The sequence below is a fragment of the Rousettus aegyptiacus genome, unplaced genomic scaffold (genome assembly GCF_014176215.1).
Source record: "Rousettus aegyptiacus isolate mRouAeg1 unplaced genomic scaffold, mRouAeg1.p scaffold_m13_p_9, whole genome shotgun sequence".
In the NCBI taxonomy this organism is placed as follows: domain Eukaryota; kingdom Metazoa; phylum Chordata; class Mammalia; order Chiroptera; family Pteropodidae; genus Rousettus; species Rousettus aegyptiacus.
In genome coordinates, this window is record NW_023416312.1 from 65762768 (window position 1) to 65784810 (window position 22043).

General features: G+C 35.5%; 1 protein-coding gene and 1 pseudogene across 7 annotated transcripts in view; both read left to right on the forward strand.

Annotated features, from left to right (window-relative positions):
* The window catches only part of TMEM164 (transmembrane protein 164), a 178937-nt gene that overhangs the window by 70962 nt on the left and 85932 nt on the right, over positions 1-22043 (forward strand). For all 7 annotated transcript variants that reach the window (XM_036227312.1, XM_036227306.1, XM_036227310.1 and 4 more), the window contains one exon: positions 18199-18265. In XM_036227312.1, the coding sequence (XP_036083205.1) occupies positions 18206-18265 (60 nt within the window). In that variant the 5' untranslated portion in view covers positions 18199-18205. The remainder of the gene's footprint in view (positions 1-18198; positions 18266-22043) is intronic.
* LOC118607928 lies at positions 2090-2208 on the forward strand (annotated as a pseudogene).

Consider the following 22043-nt stretch of genomic DNA (forward strand, 5'->3'; position numbering starts at 1 on the left):
TTTATTTCATTATTATGAAAGTAACAATTCTCATTATAAAAAAATACAGAGACATATAAAGAAGAAAATAACACCATTGATTTTACCATCAAGAGATAATTTTTATTATTTCCTTATTTTCTTTAATAAGCAGAGATCATATTTAGTTTTTTTACTATATCTTTTCTACAGTAGATCTTAGCCAAAAGGTCAAGAATTGATTATTGTATCTTTTCTAAACTTAATTCATGTTATATGTACATTTTTACACATAAGAATACATAAATATGATTGCTGGATTTTTTATAGTGTCCTCCAACCTCTATTTTTTCATGCCAGCCCTGTATATTACTAAACCAGTATGTATCCTTCCATATTTTCCTCCATTCTCATAGATGTATACACACATACACGCACGCGTGCACACACACACAGGTTTTAGAATGTTTTGTTGTTCATTATTTTACAAAAATAGAAATTTATATATACTTTAATTTACCTCGCTTTTTTTACTCAATAGTATCTCATGGAAATCCTTCAAAGTCTACTGGTATAGCTCTTATTCTTTTAAAACAGGGCTACAAAATAGTTCATAGATGCATGAAAATTTACTTAGCCTTTCTCCTATTAATGAATATTTACATTTGTTCTTTCCAGATTTCTGCCTCTATAATCAGTGCTGAAATAAACATCATTGTGCATATTCCCTATGTACTGGTGCTTTCTATGTATACACACAAATGCACATGAATATTTGCATATCAGTGCATATATATTTGTTAACAGATATTTCCATATTGATTTACAAAAAACAGGCTGTTATAATTTACTTTTACCTTTTCTATGAAATATATGAGATTATTCTTTTCATATCCCTATTAGCATAAGGTGTTACAGTTCTTTTACAATTTTGACAGCTTAATGGATAAATTTCCTTAACTACTAATGAATTTCAGTATTATCACATTTTTTTGTCCAATTAAATTTGCTCTGAATTGTTCATAGTATCTGTCCATTTCCTATGGGTTGTTTATATTTTTCTTATTTTAAGACCTATTTGTATATTTTATATATTGATGCTTTGTCTAACATCGTTATAGAGAATCTTTCCCAAATTTGTATGTATTGAATTTGCTGATGGTATGTTTTCCAATTAATTTTTATTTACTTTTTAAATATCCAAATATGACTCTTTTATTATATAGCTTTCTTGTTTCCAGTCTTAGTTAAGACTATTTTCTTAAAGATGAATAAACAGTTAGAGTAGCATAATGTATTGAATAATCCCTACTTTTCCCTTTGAACTGAACTACAACCTTTATCATCTCATAAACTTTTTATATACTAGTATCCATTTACGAATTCTCTATTCTGTTTCATCCATTTGTCTATTTGTGTACCCAGATCATATTGGTTTGATTACATTAGCTTTAAAAATATTTCTGTTGTCTACTTTTTGGCATTATTTTCTTACATGTAAATTTTAAGATCACTTTTATCCGATCCTCCCCCTCACTAGGATTCTAATTAGAACTGCATTAAATTTATATTTCAGTTTTGTGAGAAATTATTTTTTAAGTTATATAGCTCTTTTATCTGAGAAATGGAAATTTCCATGTCTGTTTAGATCTTGTTGTATATCTTTCAATTAGATTTATTATTTTAAATATATGCTCAATATCTTTCTTGATATATTTATTATGCTTCCCACCTAAGCATGTTCTTCAGTGAGGCATGCTTAGTCACTGCAGGAAAGGGGCATGGTGTGCCCAGCTGGCTACATGCCCCATGCTGAACAGGGGCTGGCAATTCTCTTTGGGATGGGGAAGGAGCAGGATTCTCTATAGGGTTCCCATGGTGCTACTGACAAGAGGGAATAACCATTCCTTAGTGTTCTGGCTGGGTCCCAGAGTGCTTCATTTATATGCCCCTCAATTGACATGTGCAACTTGCTAAGTCTACTGCTAGAAAGGCTGTCTCAGTGGAAAGCATGCATCCAGAAAGTGGAGCTAAGTTTGGCCGGGGCTTCTACCTGGCCCACCACCACAGCAGCCTTGAGCATGCTGCTCTTTTGATCTTAATAACTTCAGCTCTTAGAATTTGAGCCTGGATCTATGGCCATGCTACCCTGAACAAGCCTGACCTCGTCTGATCTTGGAAGCGTAGCAAGGTTGGGCTTGGTTAGTACTTGGATGGGAGACCACCTAGGAAGACCAAGTGCTGTAGGCGTAAAAAGAAAAAAAAGAGATTTTGAACCTGGATGCCTTTGTCCTCTGAAGGCCCCTTACCCTTCCTGTTCTTGGCTCCTTGTCTCTGTGGATGCTCATTATAGCAGCACCAGAATTGCTTTTTTTGTTGTGTCTGTACATGTAGTCCTGTTCTGTGTTTCTTTGAATCTGAGCCATTTTCTTTTTACTCATTTGACTGTTTCAAGTGGTTCTTTCCTAAAGTGCTGTCTATCAGCACCTTCAATATCCAAGCCACAGAATTCTTTCCCTCACTTAGGTTTGGGTAAAACCAATGCATCCTTAGAGACAATTCTGTACTTACTAATTCTGCTGTTAGCTTTGAAAAAAGTTCCCTGTCTCAGTTACCTTTAGGAAACGTACACAGTCCCATCATGTAAACCAACCTGCCTCATAGGTGCTTAATAAATAAGATAGGTTTCCCTTTTTTGAACCTAAAGGCGAGGAAAAAGGGAGGTGTTGCAGTGTAGCCAGATACTCCTCAGTTCCCACTGCATTTCACTGGTGGCTTCTCTTTTCTTTTCTCCTTGCCTTTTCCCTCGGTTTTTATTTACCCCTCAAATTTCGTTATAGAAAATTTCAAACATATATTTATCATGCTTATTACTCATTATATAATTTAATCCATGAATTATCACTTCGTGTTCTCCGCTCAGTTTTTATGAATGAATGTTTCTCTTGTTGATCTTCATGAGTTGTCTATGTATAGAGTATGAATCCTTTATCACCTTTACAGTAAAATTTTTTTCCCAAAATGCCTTCTGATTTGTTGGCAGTGCTTTTAAAGTACATTTTATGTTTTATCGGTCAAATTGGTTAGTTTCCAAACTTCCTTTAGGCCATGGTACTTTCTTCCAGTGCTTTTATGCGTGAAGGCTTCCTATTCTAAGATCAGATAGACGATCTACTTGTTTAATCATTTAAAAAATATTTAGCTGTCAGTTCATCTAAAATTCATTTTGTGAATAACGTGAGGTAGGGATATAACCTGTCTTCCTCCAAAATTGTCATTTATGTTAGCACCGTTCATTGAATACCTTTTCCTATGATTATTGCTGTTACATTTTTATCATACATAAATTCTTATGTATGCTAACGTCTATTTGGGGGGCTTGTTGTACTTTTCCATTAATGTCTCTGTTGGGTTCTCCACCAGTTTCATGCTCTTGTATTTGCAACAACAAATGCCAGATTTCTCTTTGCCATTCTCCCTAGTCTTTTACTTTATTCACACTTTTTTCTTAGCTAGTCTGAAACATTTTTCCTTTCAAATGAACTTATAATGTTTGCCAGATTCTCCCAACTCTCCAAATTCTATTAGTTTTGATCAGAATTATTTAAACCTAAAATTTCATTAACGTCATTACAATATTGAGTCTCTCTATCCAGGAAAAGACATAGTACATTTCTTAATTTATTTAAGTTTTCTTGTATGTTCTCTAGGGGTGTGTGTGTGTGTGTGTGTGTGTGTCCCACATATTTCTCATCAAAGTCATTCCAGGACACTTTATAGTTTATGATACAATTTTATTTATTATGTTTTCAAAGTAATTATTACCAGTAAATACAATAGATTTTGATTTTATATGTTTTATTTCATATCTGGCCTCCGAGCTTGACACTTTAATAGTTTTTCAGTTGCTTCACTTGGATTATATTGGAAATTATTGGAGAGGCTTTTGAAGGAGACGAGATGAAATTTCATCTGTGCTGCAGACAGTAGTGGGTACGTTGTTGGATGGAGAGGGGACTGTAGGCTTGTGTGAGCCAAGGTAGCTGTGGGAAGCATGATGGTGAATGAAAAGAATTAGGACAGCCTGATGTGTGATCTTGGCATTGTAAGACTGGTACCCTGTAAGCCTTTGGGCCACATGATATTATGAGAGTTCAGTAGCCCTGTAGTATATATATAGTATCATTTATTGGAGGGGATAAACATGAAACAACAATGTATGTGATTTGTGGGTATATACAAATGTAATAAATGTCTAAAAACAAAAAGGAAGGAATCCTACTACTTCAGAATAAAGGTTCCCTCAGGTTAGTGAGTTGAGGAGACAAACGATATTCAGGAAGAGTACACAGGGCTTCAACTGAATCAGTAACGTTCATATTTATTAAAGCAGGATGATGGGCATAGAGGTTCTTAATCTTTTTATATTTTTTGTATGTTGGAAAATTTTAATGTAAAAACACTAGGCTGAAAAAAAAGCATTGTTTAAAAGGCTTAGAATCTTGGATCACTTATTTTGTACACGTAGAAACGGAGGCTGAGGTTATTCAGGTCTTTGCTTCTCATATTTCTGCATTGTATTTAATTATACAGTAAAGTTGACTTTTTGGTATACAGTTTCATGAGATTTGAGATTTATTTTCATTTTTTGTTAGAGTAAAATATACTTAACATTATAACATCTTAACCATTTTTAGCTGTATAGTTTTAAGTGTACTTTCACACTGTTGTGCAACCATCACCACCATCCATCTCCAGAACTCTTTTAATCTTGTAAAAACTGAAACTCTGTATCTATTAAACACTAAATCCCATTCCCCCCTCACTCCAGCCCCTGGCAACCACTTTTCAACTTTCTATCTCTACTATTTTAACTACTCTACGTAGGGACCTTATATAAGTGTAATCATATAGTATTTGTCTTTTGTGACTGGCTTATTTCATTTAACATAATGTCCTCAAGTTTCATTCACGTTGTAGTATGTGTCAGATTTCTTTTTTAAGGCAGAATAATCTTCCATTGTGTGTGTATATGTGTATATATACCACATTTTGCTTATTTATTTATTCATCAGTGGACACTCAGGTTGCTTCCATACATTAGCTATTGTGAATAATGCTATGAACATAGGTGTACAAGTATCCCTTAGAGACTCGGCTTTCAATTCTTTTGGGTGTACACCCAGAAGTGGAATCGTTGGACTATATGGTAATTCCATTTTTAATTTTTTGAAGAACTGCCATTCTGTTTTACATAGCAGCTGTACCACTTGTTCCAATTTCTCTATATCTTCGCCAACATTTATTTTCTGTTTTTTTTTTGTTAGTAGCCATTTTGATGATGTGAAACAGTATCTTGTGATTTTGATTTGCATTTCATTTTCTAATTTTCCTTGTCATTTCTTCTTTGATCCACTGGTTGTTTAAGAGTGTTATTTAATTTTCAGAAATTTGTGAATTTTATCATTTTACTTCTTATTGACTTCTAACTTCATACTATTGTGGTTAAATGAGATACTTTGTATGATATCTATCTTTTAAAATCCATCAAGACTTAATTTGTGGCCTAACATAGGGTATAGCCTAGAAAATGTCCCATTTGCACTTGAGAAGAATGTGAATTTCATTGCCGTTGGGTAGAGTTTTCTGTTTATGTCTGTTATATAAGTGGTTTATTTTGTCAGTTACGTATTCTACTTCCTTGCTTTTCTTCTGCCTGGCTGTTCTGTTATTGAGTGTGGAGTATTGATGTCTCCAGCTATTATTGTAGAACTATTTCTCCCAATTCTGTCAGTTTTTGTTTCATATATTTTGATGGTCTGTTATTAAATATGTGTTTAAATTGTTATATTTTCTTGCTGTATTAAACCTTTGCTTAGTATGTAATGTCCTTTGTCTCTAGTATTTTGATTTAAAAATATCCCTAATTTTATTGTGCCTTGCAGATAATTGAATTTTTACATAGAAGGTTTGTGGCAACTCTGTGTCGAACAAGTTTGTCAGTGTCATTTTTCCAATAGCATTTTCTTGCTTCATGTCTCTATGTCACGTTTTGGTAATCCTTGCAATATCTCAAATGTTTTCTTTATTGTTATATTTGTTATGTTGATCTGTTATCAGTGATCTTTGATATCACTATTATAATTGTTATGGGGCTCCATGAACTGCACCCCTATGAAACAGATAACGTAAGCAATAAATGTTCTGTGTTTTCTGACTGCTCCATAGACTGGCCATTTCTCCATCTTTCTTCCTTTCCTCAGGCCTCCCTATTCCCTGAGACCCAACAATTTTGAAATTAGGCCAATTAATAATCCTACAATGGACATTAAGTGTTCAAGTGAAAAGAAGAGTCTCATGTCTCTCACTTTAAATCAAAAGCTATAAATGATTAAGCTTAGTGAGAAAGGCATGTCAGAAGCCAAGATAGGCTGAAAGCTAGGCTTCTTGTGCCAGATGGGAAAGTTGTGAATGTAAAGGAAAAGTTGTAGAAGGAAATTAAAAGTGATATTCCAGTGAATACATAAATGGTAAGAAAGCGAAATAGCCTGATTGTTAATATGGAGAAAGCTGATCTCTATGGAAGATCAAACCAACTGCAACCTTCTCTTAAACCAAAGCCTAATCCAAAGCAAAACTGTAACTCTTCAGTTTTCTGAAGGCTAAGAGAGAGGTAAGGAAGATACAGAAGAAGAGTTTGAAGCTAGCAGAGTTTGGTTCATAAGGTTTAAATAATGAAACCATCTTTATAATATAAAAGTACAAAGTGAAGCAGTAAGTGCTGCTGTAGAAAGAAGCTGCAGCAAGTTATCCAGAAGATCTAGCTAAGATAATTAATGAAAGTGGCTACAGATTTTCAATGTAGATGAAACATCCTTAGATTGGAAAAAGATTTCGTCTAGGACTTTTATAGCTAGAGAGACATCAGTGCCTAGTTTTAAAGCTGAATCTCTTGTTAGGGACTAGTGCAGCTGATAACTTTAAGTTGAAGTAAATGTTTATTTACCATTCCCAAAATCCTATGGCCGCTAATAATGATGCTAAATTTACTCTGCCTATGCTCTACTAATGGAATAATGAAGGCTGGTCGAAAGCTTATCTGTTTACAACATAGTCAACTGAATATTTTAAGCCTACTGTTGAGGCCTGTTGCTTGGAAGATAAGATTCCTTTCAAAGTATTGCTGCTCACTGGCAATGCACTTGGTCACCCAAGAGCACTAATAAAAATGTAAAATGAGATTAATGCTATTTTTATGCCTGCAAACAAAATATCCATTCTGCAGCCTATGGATCAAGGAGTAATTTGACTTGCAAGTCTTACTTTTTTAAGAAATACATTTTTAAGGCTATAATGGCCACAGATAATGATTCCTCTGATGGATCTGGGCAAAGTCAATTGAAAACCTTCCGGAACGGATTCACAATTCTAAAAGCCATTAAGAACATTCATGATTCATGAAAAGAGGTCAAAATATCAGCATAAATAACAGCTTGGAAGAAGGTGATTCCAACCCGCATGGGTGACTTTGAGGGGTTCAAGACTTCAGTGGAGAAAGTAACTGCAGATGTGGCGTAAATAATAAGAGAACTAGAATTCGAAGTGATTGAATTACTGCAGTCATTTTCTTGATTTTCTCCATGTCTTCCTTTAGTTCTTTTCTGCATCTCTCAGTCAGTTATTTTAAAATCTTTGTCTAGTAGGTCTGCCATCTGGTCATTCTTTAGGACAGTTTCTGTTGGTTTATTTTAGTTTTTCTTTTTCAATGAGCCATAATTTCCTAGTTTTTCATATGCCTAGTGATATTTTTGATGAGAACTAGAACCTAATCATGTGCTAATTCTCAAAGTCAGATTTTCTCCATTCCCCAAGGTTTGTTGGTTTTTATTTTTGTTTTTGTTTTGATTGTCGTAGGCTGTTTTCAAGCCAAAGATCAGCCTAAGGTATAAATTTAAGGTCTTCTCAGGTCTTTCCTGACCCCTGACCTTCCTTTAGCTTGGACAGTGATATCCTATGTCCCCTGTATATGCAGGTGATTTTGAATGTCATAGTCTTTAATTTCTGGCTTCTTAAAGGGGAAAAAGAGGAAAACGAAGAGGGGGATGTGCTGATTCTTTAAATCCCCTGGAAGTCCCATCATCTGGAGGGGGAGAGGCTTTTAACAGTGGGGTGTGGGTACAACAATGACTGCCTTCTTCTGTGCCTGTAGCTTCTGTGATGAGAAGGAGCAGTCCGAGCACAGATTCCCAATTTTTAGAGGACAGGGTTCTATTGTCCAGTCTCGCCTCCACAAACTGTATACAAACTGCTCCAGGATCAAGATAAATATCCAGGAGCAAGATTATTGGGTTATATGATAAGAGTAGTTATATTTTTTGAAAACTCGTAACAAATTTTAGAAGAAACTGCTATATTGTTTTCCAAATTGTTATTATATTTCTGCCAACAATGTATTATGAGAGTTCCAGTTTCTACACAGTTTCTGCAACATTTGCTATTGTTAGTAATTTTTATTTTATTGATTCTAATAGACGAGGAGTTACATCTTATTGTGGTTTTAATTTGCATTTCCCTAAGAGTATGGAACATCTGCCCATGTGCTTATTTGCCATCTTATATCTTTTTTTTGTGTGTGAGGAGTCTGTTGGGTTGTTTTCTTTTGAGTGTATGAATTAAATATTTTGGATAAAATTCATTTTTTTTGGATACACGATTTGCAAATATTTTACCCTATTCTGTAACTTGTCTTTTCATTTTCTTCAAATATCTTTCATATAACAAAATTTTAAAATTCTGATTAAGTTCAATTTGTCATTTAAAAAATGTACAGTAAGTCCTCACTTATTATCAATAGTCTCTGCAACATTAAGTGAAATAACATATAATGAAATCAGTTTTACCATAGGCTAAATAAGTAATTTACTCTATTTACCATAGAGTAAATAAGAGTTAAGTTTCTACAACATCTCAGCAATATTACAACGAAATGACATTATTCAAGGACCTGCTGTATTGTTTTTGGTGTCATGTTTAAGAAATATTTGCCTAACTAAAGGTCATGCAGACTCGCTCCCATGTTTTCTTTTCCGAAAGCTTTATAATTTAAATATTCTATTTAGATTTATGACAGCTTTTATGTAAGTCATGAAGTTTAGGTTAAGTGCATTATACTATATATAATGTCCAATTTCTCTAATACCATTCATTGAAAGGGCTGTACCTTTTCCACTGAATTGCTTTTGCACTACCGTGAAAAGTCAAATGACTTATATCAGTGTTGGTTATTTTTGGACTATTCTTTTTCATTGATTGATATGCCTTTTCTTGGCCAGTATTACATTGTTTTAATTACTATAGCTTTATATAGTGAGTTTTATAATTAAGTAGGACAATTTTTTCATTTCCCTTTTTTTAAAAAAAATTATTTTAGCTCTCCTCTTTTCCTTGCCCTTCCATATACATTTTAGAGTCATTTGACCTTTATCTACAAAATATCCTGCTGGAATTTTTATCATAACTGCATTGAATCTATGCATCATTTTGGTGAGAGTTGACATCTCCTATGTTGAGACTTTCAGTCAGTCCTTGAATGTTATGGTATGTCTTTCTATTTATTTAGGTCTTCTATGATTTATTTTCTCAAACTTTTGCATTTCTCAGCATACAGATTCTGTACATATTTTGTAAGATTTATGTTTGTGTGTGTGTGTGTGTGTGTGTGTGTGTCTGTATTTCACTTGAGAGCATGTATTGTAAATATTATTTATTAAAATTTGGTTTCTGATTTTACACTAATATTACGTACAACTGTTATGTTTGTGTGTTGATCTTGCAATCCTGCAACCTTGCTAAAATCATGTGTTAGTTCTAGGATCTGATTCATAGATTCCTTGGGATTCTCTTCACATATAACCATGTTTTTTTATAAGTACGGACAGTTTTATTTCTCTCTTTCCAAACTTTATTTTTTTTGTTGCCTTATTGCACTGGCTAAGACTACCCGTATCATGTTGAATAGGAGTGCTGAGCGCAGGCACACTTGTTTTGTTCCTGATGTTAGTAGTGGGGGCATTAAGTCTTTTATCATTAAGTATGATGTTGGGCATGTAGTATTTATTAGATGCCTTTTATCAGATTGAGGAAATTCCCTACTATTTTCAGTTTATTGGTATTTTTTTTATCATGAATAGATGTTGAATTTTGACATGTACTTTTTGACATGTATCATGACTAGATGTTGAATATGATCATGTACTTTTAAATTATTTTTTAGACATTTATGTAATTTATGAAGTTATCTGTCCAATTACTCTAGCACTCATCTGGTACTACACATAGCTATTACAGTAATATTGACTGTATTCCCTATGCTGTACTCTACATCCCTGTGACTGTTCTGTAACTACTAATTTATAGTTCTTTATCCCCTCACCTTTTCAGCCAACACCACAGCCCTCCTCCCCTCTGGCAATCAACAGTTTGTTATTTGTATTTGTGAGTCTGTTTTTGTTCAGTTTGTTCTTTTTGTTTCTTAGATTCTGCATATAAGTGAAATCATATGGTATTTATCTTTCTCTGTCTGACTTATTTCACTCAGCATAATAACCTCTAGATCCATCCATGTCATTGCAAATGATAGGATTTCATTTTTTAATGGCTGTGTAATATTCTATTTTACATATGACCCATAACTTCTTTGTCCAATCATCCATTGATGGGAATTTAGGTAGCTTTCATATCTTGGCTATTGTAAATTGTGCTGCCATGAATATTGGGGTGCATAGATCTTTGCGAATGATTGTTATGGATTTCTTTGGATTAATAAACACAAGTGAAATTGCTGGGTCAAAAGGTATATACATTTTTAATTTTTTGAGAAACCTCCAGACTGTTTTTCATAGTAGCTGTACTAATTTGCAATCCTACCAACAATTTATGAGAGTTCCCTTTTCTCCGCATCCTCGCTAACATTTGTTTTTTGATTTATCAATGATGTGAATCAGACTGGTGTGAGGTAATACCGTATTATGGTTTTGATTTGCATTTATTTTGATTACTGACTTTGAGCATCTTTTCGTAAATCTATCTGTATGTTCTCTTTGGAGAAATACCTATTTAGGTCTTCCCATTTTTTAATTGGATTGTTTTTGTTGTTGCTGTTGAGTTTTATGAGTTATTTATACATTTTAAATATTTACCCTTTGTCAGATGTATCATAGGTGAATATCTTTTCCCATTTAGTCAGTTGTCTTTTGTTGATGGTTTCCTTTGCTGTGCAAAAAGTTTTTTAGTTTGATGTAGTCCCGTTTGTTTATTTTTTCTTTTTTTCCCTTGTTTGAGGAGATATACCAGAAGAAAAATTAGTAATACAGTATTGGAGTTTACTGCTTATGTTTTCTTCTAGAATTTTTATGGTTTGAGGCCTTAAATTTAACCCTTTAATCCATTTTGAGACTATTCTTGTATACAGTGTAAGAAGGTGGTCCAGTTTCATTATTTTCGCATGTATCTGTCCAGTTTTCTCAACACCACTTGTTGAGGAGACTGTTTTTACCCCATTACATAGACTTGCATCTTTTGTCATAGATTAATTGACCATATAGGCATAAGTTGATTTCTAGGCTTTCTATTCTGTTCCATCGGTCTATGTGTCTGTTTTTATGCCAGTACCATATTGTTTTGATTACTATAGCCTTGTAGTATAGTTTGACAACAGGTAGCATGATACCTCCAACTTTGTTCTTTCTCAAGATTGCTTTGGCTATTCATGGCGTTTTATGATTCCATGCAAGTTTTGGTATTATTTGTTCCAATTCTATGAAAAATGCCATCGATATTTCGATAGGAATTGCATTGAATCTATAGATTACTTTGGGTAGTATGGCCATTTTAACGATGCCGATTCTTCATACACTGAGCACAGTGTATGTTTCCATTTATTTGTATCCTCTTCAATTTCTTTTTTCAATGGCTTATAATTTTCTGAGAACATATTTTTTCCCTTGATTAATTTGATTCCTAGGTGTTTTATTATATTTGATGCAACTGTAAATGTGATTGTTGTCTTAACTTCTCTTTCTGATAGCTCATCATTGGTATATAAAAATGCAACCAACTTTTGAAAATTAATCTTGTATCCTTCTACTTTACAGAATTCATTAATCAGTTCTAACAATTTTTGGTGGAATCATTAGGATTCTCTCTATATAGAATCCTGTCATCTGCAAACAATGACAGCTTTACTTTTTCCTTTCCAATTTGGTTGCCTTTTATTTCTCTTTCTGGTCTGATTGCTGTAGCTAGAGCTTCCAATACTATGTTGAATAGAAGTGGTGAGGAGCATCCTTGTCTCGTTCCTGATCTTAAGGAAAAAGGCTTTTAGTTTTTTCCATTGAGTATGACGTTAGCTGCAGGTTTGTCATACATAGCCTTTATTATGTTGAGATATGTTCCCTCTATTCCCACTTTGCTGAGAGTTTTTATCATAAACAGATGCTGGATTTTGTCAAATCTTTTTTCTGCATCTATCGATATGATCATATGATTTTTACCTTTCAGTTTGTTAATGTGGTGTATCACATTAATTGATTTGTAGATATTGTACCAACCTTGCATCCCAGGAATAAATCCAACTTGATCATGGTGTATGATGTGATATTTTTAATGTATTGCTGAATTCAGTTTGATAATATTTTGTTAAGGATTTTTACATCAATGTTTATTAGGGATATATATATATATATATATATATATATATATATATATATATTTTTTTTTTTTTTACATTCTTTGGTTTTGGTATTGTGGTAACAGTCAAAAAGAGTTAGGGAGGCTTCTCTCTTAGAAATTTTTGGAATAGTATGAGAAGAATGCGTGTTAATTCTTCTTTGAATGTTTGGTTACGTTTACCTATCAAGCCATCTGGTCCAGGACTTTTGTTTTTTGAAAGTTTTTTGATTACTGATTCAACTTCCTTGGTGGTAATCAGTCGGTTCAGATTTTATGTTTCTTCTTGACTCAGTTTTGGGAGATTGTATGTTTCTAGGAATGTGTCCATTTCTTCCAGATTGTCCAATTTATTGGCATATCATTGCCCACAGTATTTTTTTAAGATCCTTTTTATTTTTGTGGAGTCTGTAGTTACTTCTCTTTCATTTCTGATTTTATTTATTTGAGTTCTCTTTTTTCTTGAATCTTGTTAAAGGTTTATCAAATTTATTTATCCTTTTAAAGAAATAGCTCTTAGTTTCACTGATCTTTTGTATTGTTTTTTAGACTATTTCTTTCATTTCTGCTCTGATCTTTATTATTTCCTTCCTTCTGCTCTTGTACTTTATATTCTTTACACAGTTAATTTGGTGGATTTTATTAATTGAATTTAAAATATTGAGTCAACCTTTTATTACCAGGACAAACCCCACTTGATCATGGAGTAGTTATTATTTTTATATTGCTGCATTAGATTTGCTAACATTTTATTGAGCATTTTTGTGTCTGTATTAATGAGGAATATTAACTTAGTCTTAGTTTTATTTCTCTTCATCCTTCTTCTTCTTCACCACCTCCTCCTGCTTTTTGGTACATTCTTTGTATGGTTTTTGTATCTGGGTAATAATAGACTCATAAAATATGTTGAGGAACGTTTCCTTCTCTTTTTTTGACAACATTTTATAAATACTTGGTAGAGTTGGTCAATGTAACCATCTGGGTCGGGGAATTTCTTATTCAGAAGATTTTAAGTGCCAATTCTATTTCTATAACAGGACTGTTCAGCTTATCTATTTCATCTCGCATGAGTTTTGGTAATTCGTGGTTTTAGAGAAATTCATTCATTTTATCTAACTCATCAAATTTATGTGCATAGAAATTTTCATAGTATCCCCATTATTATCTCTTTAGTTCCAGGGAGTCTGTAGTGATATTCCTTCTTTCCTTCCTAATATTGGTAATTTTTTTCTTCTCTCTTTTTATCCATGTTATTCTCTGCCTAGACTTTTGTCAATTGTATTGATTTTTTCCCAAAGACAAGCTTTTGGTTTTATTGATATTCTCTATTGTTTTTGTTTTTAATTTTATTGATTTCTGCCCATTATTATTTTATTCCTTCTGTTTGGTTTGGGTTTATTTTGGTCTTCCTGTTAAGGTGGAAGCATGTATTACTGATTTGATACCATCCTTTTTTTTTACTAATATAAGAATTTCATGTTGTAAGCATCTCACACATTTTGATACATTGTATTTTAATTTTTGTTCAGTTCAAAATATTATATAATTTTCTTGTAGAATTCTTCTCTATGAATTTGCCTTTCAAGACACTCATCAAACTTGTCATCTGTTCCATATCTTTTGGTTCTTGGCAGAAATCGAGTGCTAAATTGAAATATAAGTCATCTTATGAAGTTTTTAATAGCTTCATTTATTTATATGTATAATAATGTGATATTTATTAACATTGCTTTATTAAGGATAATAATAGCTATCATGTATTGAGTATTTACTATGTCCTAGGCACTATGTTGATCACTTTATGTGGTCATATCTCATTAAATTTTCTCAACAGCTATTTCAGCTAGGTACTGTTATTTGACGCATTTTAAGATCGAGGAAACTGATACACATATATATATATATATATTTTAAGTGACTTGTCCAGAGTCACAGCCAATAAGTTGTAGAGCCGAGATTTGAATGTAGATTTGATTCCAAACTATAAGTCCTTAACCATTATATTATACTACATTTCCTCTAGTTATTTAATTTCTTACCTTCTCGGTAAAATTGTTAGCTTCTTGAAGGCACATACTATGTCTTATTTATACTGATCTCCTTTTTTTCTATGGCACCAGGAAAAATGTTAGATACACAGTAATGGATTGATTAATGTTTGTGGAACTAAATTTAATAAAATTAGCTAACCTGGAGGAGAATCAAACCCATGACACTTGCCATATTGCCCCAAGTTGTTACCAACTAAGATAATTTAGCATAATAGCCTGTCCAAAAACAAACACTGACAAAATATTTGTGACAATGGTAATGGCCAAGCCTTTCAGCCAACAAGAAGATTTATAAGTAAGACTAACTGAACAGGAGTCCGTCTGTTAAAAGGACAGACCGACTTTCTCTGGGTCTCTTTCTCATATTTTGAAATGTTTAAGCAGTTCAACTTTTTCACACAATTTCTTTTTTTCCCCTTCCTTCTTCTCTTTTTAACCTTGAGGCTTCTAGGCAAGCTTTTCATTTATTTAAGAAACATGTATTTGTGTCTTACTATGTCCCATGTACATTTCTAAGCACTTTATATATATTGACTCCTTAAAACAACATTATAAGTTGGTACTATTATTGTCCCCATTGTACAGATGAAGGAACTCTCTCAGGACTTTCTAGTGACCCATTAACCATTTTCTGTACCCAATAGAAATCTGGGTGGCAGGCTGGAGGTGAGTATAAAGCGCAATCAAAAGCCTTTGCCTCTAATATGGTCAGTTGCTTACCTGTTGTGCTGTGCCCTGTGTCTTTAGAGGGCAGTGCAGCTGTGTAATTGGGATAGTTTTGCCACATAACACACAAGGGGTTCTATTGCCTTTAGGCATGACCCTACCTGCCCATCCAACATCTCAGAATCTTTTCCTATCTGGCCTGCAGTTTGACAGACACGTGCATGCGTGCGTAAACACACACACACACACACACACACATACACACACATGGAACATGTGAAATGTTCACATTATGTATTTAAAGCAAGACACAGAGGCAAAAACATAGGCTTGAAACTTGGCGAGACCTGGGTTTGACTTCTCCCTCTGCCACTTACTATCTGTGTGATCTTGGATAAGTCACTTAATCACTCAGTGTGTTGGTTTTCTCAGCTATGAAATTGAAGATGATGATAATAATTATAATAAAATTGTGATGATTAAATGAGACGATGCATTTGAATACTTAGCCCAGTGATTGGCATGTAGAAATGCTCAGTACATGTTAGGTATTTTTTGTAATTATTGATATGCAAGACCTTTTAATATCTTATGGATATTTTCACCCTTTGGCATATATGTAGCTTATGAAACCGAATTTTGAGGACCCAGAACAAAGCTTGCCTTTATCTAAGAAATTTATCAATCATTTCGAATTTTGATGTTTTTCTTTTTATTTATTTATTTGGCCTTCCATGGGACCTTGGGATCAATTCCATCATCCTCAATATTTAACTTTTGGTGCCCTAATTTCTAATTGGCCTTGTGTAGTGCCAGCATTCTTTTAAGGCAAATGGCACAATCTCTTATGCTGAGCGCATTATGCAGAATGTTTATGTTGTAGCTCTCACATAGGAGGGCCTAGGGGCAGAGTTAGGCCAGACTCTACTTCACTTGGAATGGCTGTCAGTCGCTCCTGCTCTAGGCACTGAGGGATCAGCTAGAGTTTTCAGCAGTTTCTCAGAGCACGAGTGTCTCTTCGAATGACCCTATTGTAAAAGCATGGTACCCTGGCCAGTCTAGGGAAGTAGGAGTATTATTGCATTGGTGTACCTTCTCCATTTTATGGATCAAGGCAATCCTGTTAAACTGTAGGACTGTGATGGCTTGCTGTGACCTAATGACATTCTCTCCTTGGTCATCTCCTGAAAGCAGATTAAGCCTGAGGCAGGGTATGAAGGAGTCAGTAGAGAGATCCTAAAGCTAAAATGAAAGAAAAAGGGCATCTATGATTCTCCACCTGAGGTCATATTTGCAAGGGAGGGTGAGAGGAAGGCTCTGATATAAAGCAGTGAGAGGGATATAAGAGTTTGGGGTCTGAAGTTGGATAAACCTGCATTTGAATCTTGGTTCTACTATCTTAAGTGTGGCCTTGAACAGGTCACTTTGGTTCTTTGAACCTGGTTTCCTCATCAACAAAATAGTAAACATAAATGTGCCTAGCTCATAAGATTGTTGTAAAATTTAAGCGGGGGAGTTTATGTGAAGCAATTAATTAGATACTTGCCTAGAATATATTAAATTCACAGGATCAACGTCATCATGGCATTGGTAACAAGAGCAGCAGTAAGAAACACACTGGGAAAAAATGAAAAACAGCCTTGGGGCTTCTGTGATGTTCCCTTGGGTCTTGTAAGTCCTTTTAGTCTTGTGTACATGTCTGTGAACTCCAAGAGAAGAGCTAAAGTCCTAGGGGTTCTCAAGGTGTGGACTGCTTTCTTTTGGGGGCCATAGGAGAAATCTTGGCACCATGGGGACGCTATGTCTGAGACTTGAGGTGTAGGAGACATGTTGACTTAGCGGTGTTCGTATTTGACTCAGCAGTAGTTGTACATGACCCATCAAATCAACTTTTTTCAGGAGAGAGGAGAGACTATCTTTCTTTGCTTCTCTCTTAGTAAAGGACCATTTTCCTTTAATGATAAAGAAAGCTGCTTAAATCCATCTTCAGAGCCCTTACACTTAGAGTTTGTTTCTGACCTGGTTATCCTTATAAAGGAGTTCTAGTGTGCAAGTTTTAACAAGTCTAATATTGGGAAACAGTATCACTAAGCGATGATGTAATGGCTATCTTCTCTTCTTCTTCTTTCTTCCTCCTCCTCCCCTTACTTTTCCTCCTTTTTTTTTTGTTTTTGCTCTTTAGTCATAGAGCCCAATTTGTAAAATAGATCAAAAAAAGGCTGGAAGGTTGCCACTTCTGCCCTCCCACCTTCCACAGCAGCCCCTGAAGACGTATCTCAGAAAATGAAGAAGGTTTGCAAAAACACTGCAGTTGGCTTCCTGGATTGTACTAGTCTATTTATGCCCAGGTAGCTGTTTGGGGGAAATGACTGGATATGGCTGTGTAAATAAGCAGCCATGTTATAAGAGATAGGTCTCTACTATAATAACAGAGCACTTAGGCACTGCAGTTCACCTTTTTTAATGCCCCTTGAGCTGAAGAGTTGAAGCCATTGTTTGGGACTGAGTGGATGATTAGGGAGCTCAGAGCTCATTATGTAATGAAGTGTTGTAACCAAAGTGTGTTCTAGATGTGTTTGGGGGACTTTAGGCAGAGGTGGTGCTTTTCAGAATGTTTCAGTTGATACAAAATATGCAGCTTTTTATTATGTGTGTGTGCCAACTACAGTGCTGTTTTACACAGAGAGCTACTTGTTTACGTGCTCTCCCATATGGCATGGAATAACGTGACGCATTTTTGTCTGCCTTTCCATCAGAGTCTGAGTGTCACTTAGACTTTATCTTTTTTCCTTTCCAGGCTACAGATGCACATGTTGAATGGAGCTCTTCTGGCCTTGCTGTTTCCTGTGGTAAATACCCGGTTGGTAAGTAGCCTCTTCTAGAAACGTACCAGCAACATATAGAACATATTTGCTTACTAGTTTATTATCTTGTGCTTGTCCTCATCCTTAGCTTATGTGCCTGTGTGAGTGTTAAAATATCTATATAGTTTAGTCTTGAGCAACACAGGCTTGAACTGTGAAGGTCCAGTTATATGCATTTTTTTCAATAAATATATATTGTACTGTAAATGTATTTTCTCTTATGATTTTCCTAATAATATCTTTTCTCTAAGGATACAACATAAAATACATGTAACATATAAAAGATGTATCAATTAATGGTTTATGTTATCAGTAAGGCTGTTAGTAGTTAAGTTTTGGGTGAGTGAAAAGTTACATGTGGATTTTTGACTGCATGGAGATCGGCATCGCTAATCCCCACGTTTTTCAAGGGTCAAGTATATTTATTGTTGAGGTTTGTTGCAGCCCTGTTTGGCAGTAATGGAGTGTGAAGGGGCTGGGAGTATTTTGTGGAACTCTGAGGGTGCAATAACAGTTTAGGCCAGAACCAGGACAGACCAAAAAAGCCTACAGAAGCCCTAGGATAGGTTTGGTGGAGAGAAGGGCGTCACATTGGACCACCATAATCTTCTCGGGAACCTCAAAGCTTGTCTGCTTTGCCATGGACCCCCTTGGACAAGAATTCGAATCAGTTGTCATTCATCTAAATCCACAGGGCAGTCTGGACCACACACCGCCCCCCTGTGGCTAGCAGGTAGAATCCTACTGTGACAGGAGACTGACTGATAAACCAACATAGAGAGAAGCAGGAGCTACAGGGTTGGATGGCAGGGCCCTGTCCTCAGATTCCTACATGTGGGACTACAGAAGGATTAGCAGGGCATGTTAGAAAGAAAAGCTTGAGGAAAGAAGTTACCGGTGAAATCCTTTCTTCTGCTTTCTATTTTCATAATTTAAATTCGCCTCATGCATTAAGATCGTACTTTAAATCTCAAAATGATAATAATCCTTCTTTGGATAACATTTTATAGTTTATAAGGTTTTTTCAAATAATAGTTATGTGAGGTAAATAGGATATGTATTATGGCTTCTTGTTAACAGAAGAAGAAACATGTTCAGGGAGTCACACAAATTCTAAGTGGCAGAGCTAGGAGCAGAGCCCATGCCTTCAGATACTACACCTACAGCTACATTTTACTCTTCCTGAGGATTTAGTCACTTCCCATAAATAGTCGTGTATATCCTTACAATTATCATACTTTTCTAGGAGCACATTATACATAATAGAATTAAAAAAAAAATTCATCTAAAGCAGTGATTTTGACCCATCTGTATGCTCTAGGCTCACCTAGGGGTACTTTAAAAAATAAGTTGATGAACAAAACAAAACAAAACAAAACACTGATGCCCTGGTACCACCCTTGGACAGTCTGAGTTCTTGACCTGTGATGCACCTAGGGCATAGTATTTTTAAAAGTTTCTTCTAACATGGAGCTGCAGTTGAGAAACACTGATTATATGCAATGGTCCTGAAATTTAATGTTCACAGCAGCACCTGAGGGAATGGCTCAAAATGAGGCTTGCCAGACCCCATCCCCAGAAGGTTTGATTAAGAGAATCTGGAGTGATACCAGGGTCCTCAGACAAGTCTTAGAGATTTAGTGTCTTAGTTGCTCAAAATTCAAAGTTACTCCAAGTATGCAGCTCAAAGTATGGTCAGAGAATCAGCATTAAGCAGGTGGTGCTTGTTAGAAATGTAGAATTTCAGGCCTCACCTCAGACCTACTGCATCAGAATCTGAATTTTAATAGGATCCTCATGTGTCTTATATGGCCAGCTCCTTTCTTCCTAAGAGCACAAAGCACTTTATAGATAGACCATTCAACCTCCTAAAGAGAGGAACACCAGGGTGAAGGTAGGCAGGCAGTAGAGCAGGTCCTTGAATACTGTTTTTTTTAAATAATGAGATGCTGTTGGAATTTAACTCTTGTTTATATCAATTAGCTTATGGTAAAATTGGTTTCTTTATATATCATTCCACTTACAGTTACAGAACCTATCGATGATGTTAAGTGAGGACTTACCTGTATCAACTCAGTCATAATAGGCCCTGGCACATTAAGTTCTGTGTCCTTCTGTTAGCAGGCACAGGCTGCTGATGTAGGTATCTTTGGCCTCCCTTCTACATTTCTCCATACTATATGATTTGCTTGACTTCACATGGTGAACTGTAGCATCAGAAGTCATCCCTTAGTCTAGAACTATAGGAGATAATACCAAATAATGATGTAAACCAAACCAAACAAACTAAGGAAATAAATTTCTTACTGTCTCAGGGATCTAGAACAGTGCTGAAGCCAAAGTTACTCCCTGCCTGTGGAGGTAACCTGCTAAGGCAGAGGTCCCCAACCCCTGGTCCATGGACCGGTACCGATCTGTGGCCTGTTAGGAACCAGACCGCACCGCAAGAAGTGAGCAGTGGGCTAGTGAATAAAGCTTCACCTGTATTTGCAGCTGCTCCCCAGCACTAGCATCACCGCCTCAGCTCCACCTCAGACCATCAGGCATTAGATTCTCATAGGAGCACAGGTCTTTGGTGCCAAAAAGGTTGGGGACCACTGTGCTAAGACACAGAAGTGGATCCAGTGCTATCTTATTCAATCTCTCTAGTCACTTTGTTAGTTTTTTTTCGGGAGATTGAGAGGTCGGGCAGAGAGAGATCTTTTCCTTCTCCATTTTTTAGCAACCCTTTTAGTTTCCAGGAAGGAGTGGCATACCATAAAATTTCCCCCTGGGCTCATAGGGTTAGCCTATTTTGATTTTGAATGCTTCCAGCTCACAACTTTGGCCAAACAGTCTCTGCCATCATTGAGGTGGCTGTGGTTCCTCCAAACAAGTCACCTTCATCTCTCTTCTTCATGGTACCTTTCCCCCGAAAAAGCCAAATAGTCCTTGCAGAACCGCTGAGCACAAAAAGATATGATGATTCCCATTGTGTAAGTGTGAAATCAAAGGTCCCCAAAAGCCCATTTCACATACCTGAAGTTAGAAAGCTGGTGGTGAAGTTTTCATTAAATCAAAGCATAACTTGACTGGGCCTGCTGATGTTTCTTAGCCCTTTTAACATCAGCACCGGTGGCAATAGCAGCTAGTGCTTACTATGTGCTTGGTACTGTGCTGGGTGTTTTCCGTGGACCAATTTATTTAATCCTCGCAATATGCTTATGATGCAAGGTAGTGTTATTATCCCCAAGATCAAGGTGCCAGCAGGATTGGATCCTCTGTAGCCTCTGTCCTTAGTTTGCAGATTGCCACCCTCTTACTGCCTCTTCATATGGTCTTTTCTCTGTGTACACATATCTCTGGTGTCTATGTGTGTTCAAATTTACTCTTCTTATAAGTACATCTGTCAGATTGGATTAGGGCCCACCCCTATGGCCTCATTTGAACTTAATTACCTCTTTAAAGACCCTATCTCTAAATAGTCACATTCTAGGTATCAGGGATTATGGCTTCAACATATTAAATTGGGGGCTGGGGAGTGGGAAGACACAAGTCAGCCCTTAGCAGCTTTACTACTATATACAGAGGACAATGTTTCTCTCTCCTCCTTCTTTCTTTTTCTTCCCTCCCTCCCTCGCTCCACTCCCTTCCATCCCCTTTTCCCTCTCCTTTTCTTCTATGTCATGGCAGATTTGCTGTTATATTTATTATAACACCTAATACTTTCCAAATAAATGTCAAGCTATAGCCAACCAGCTTATCAAGAATATTTGAGTAACGTTCCTTAACTTTGAAA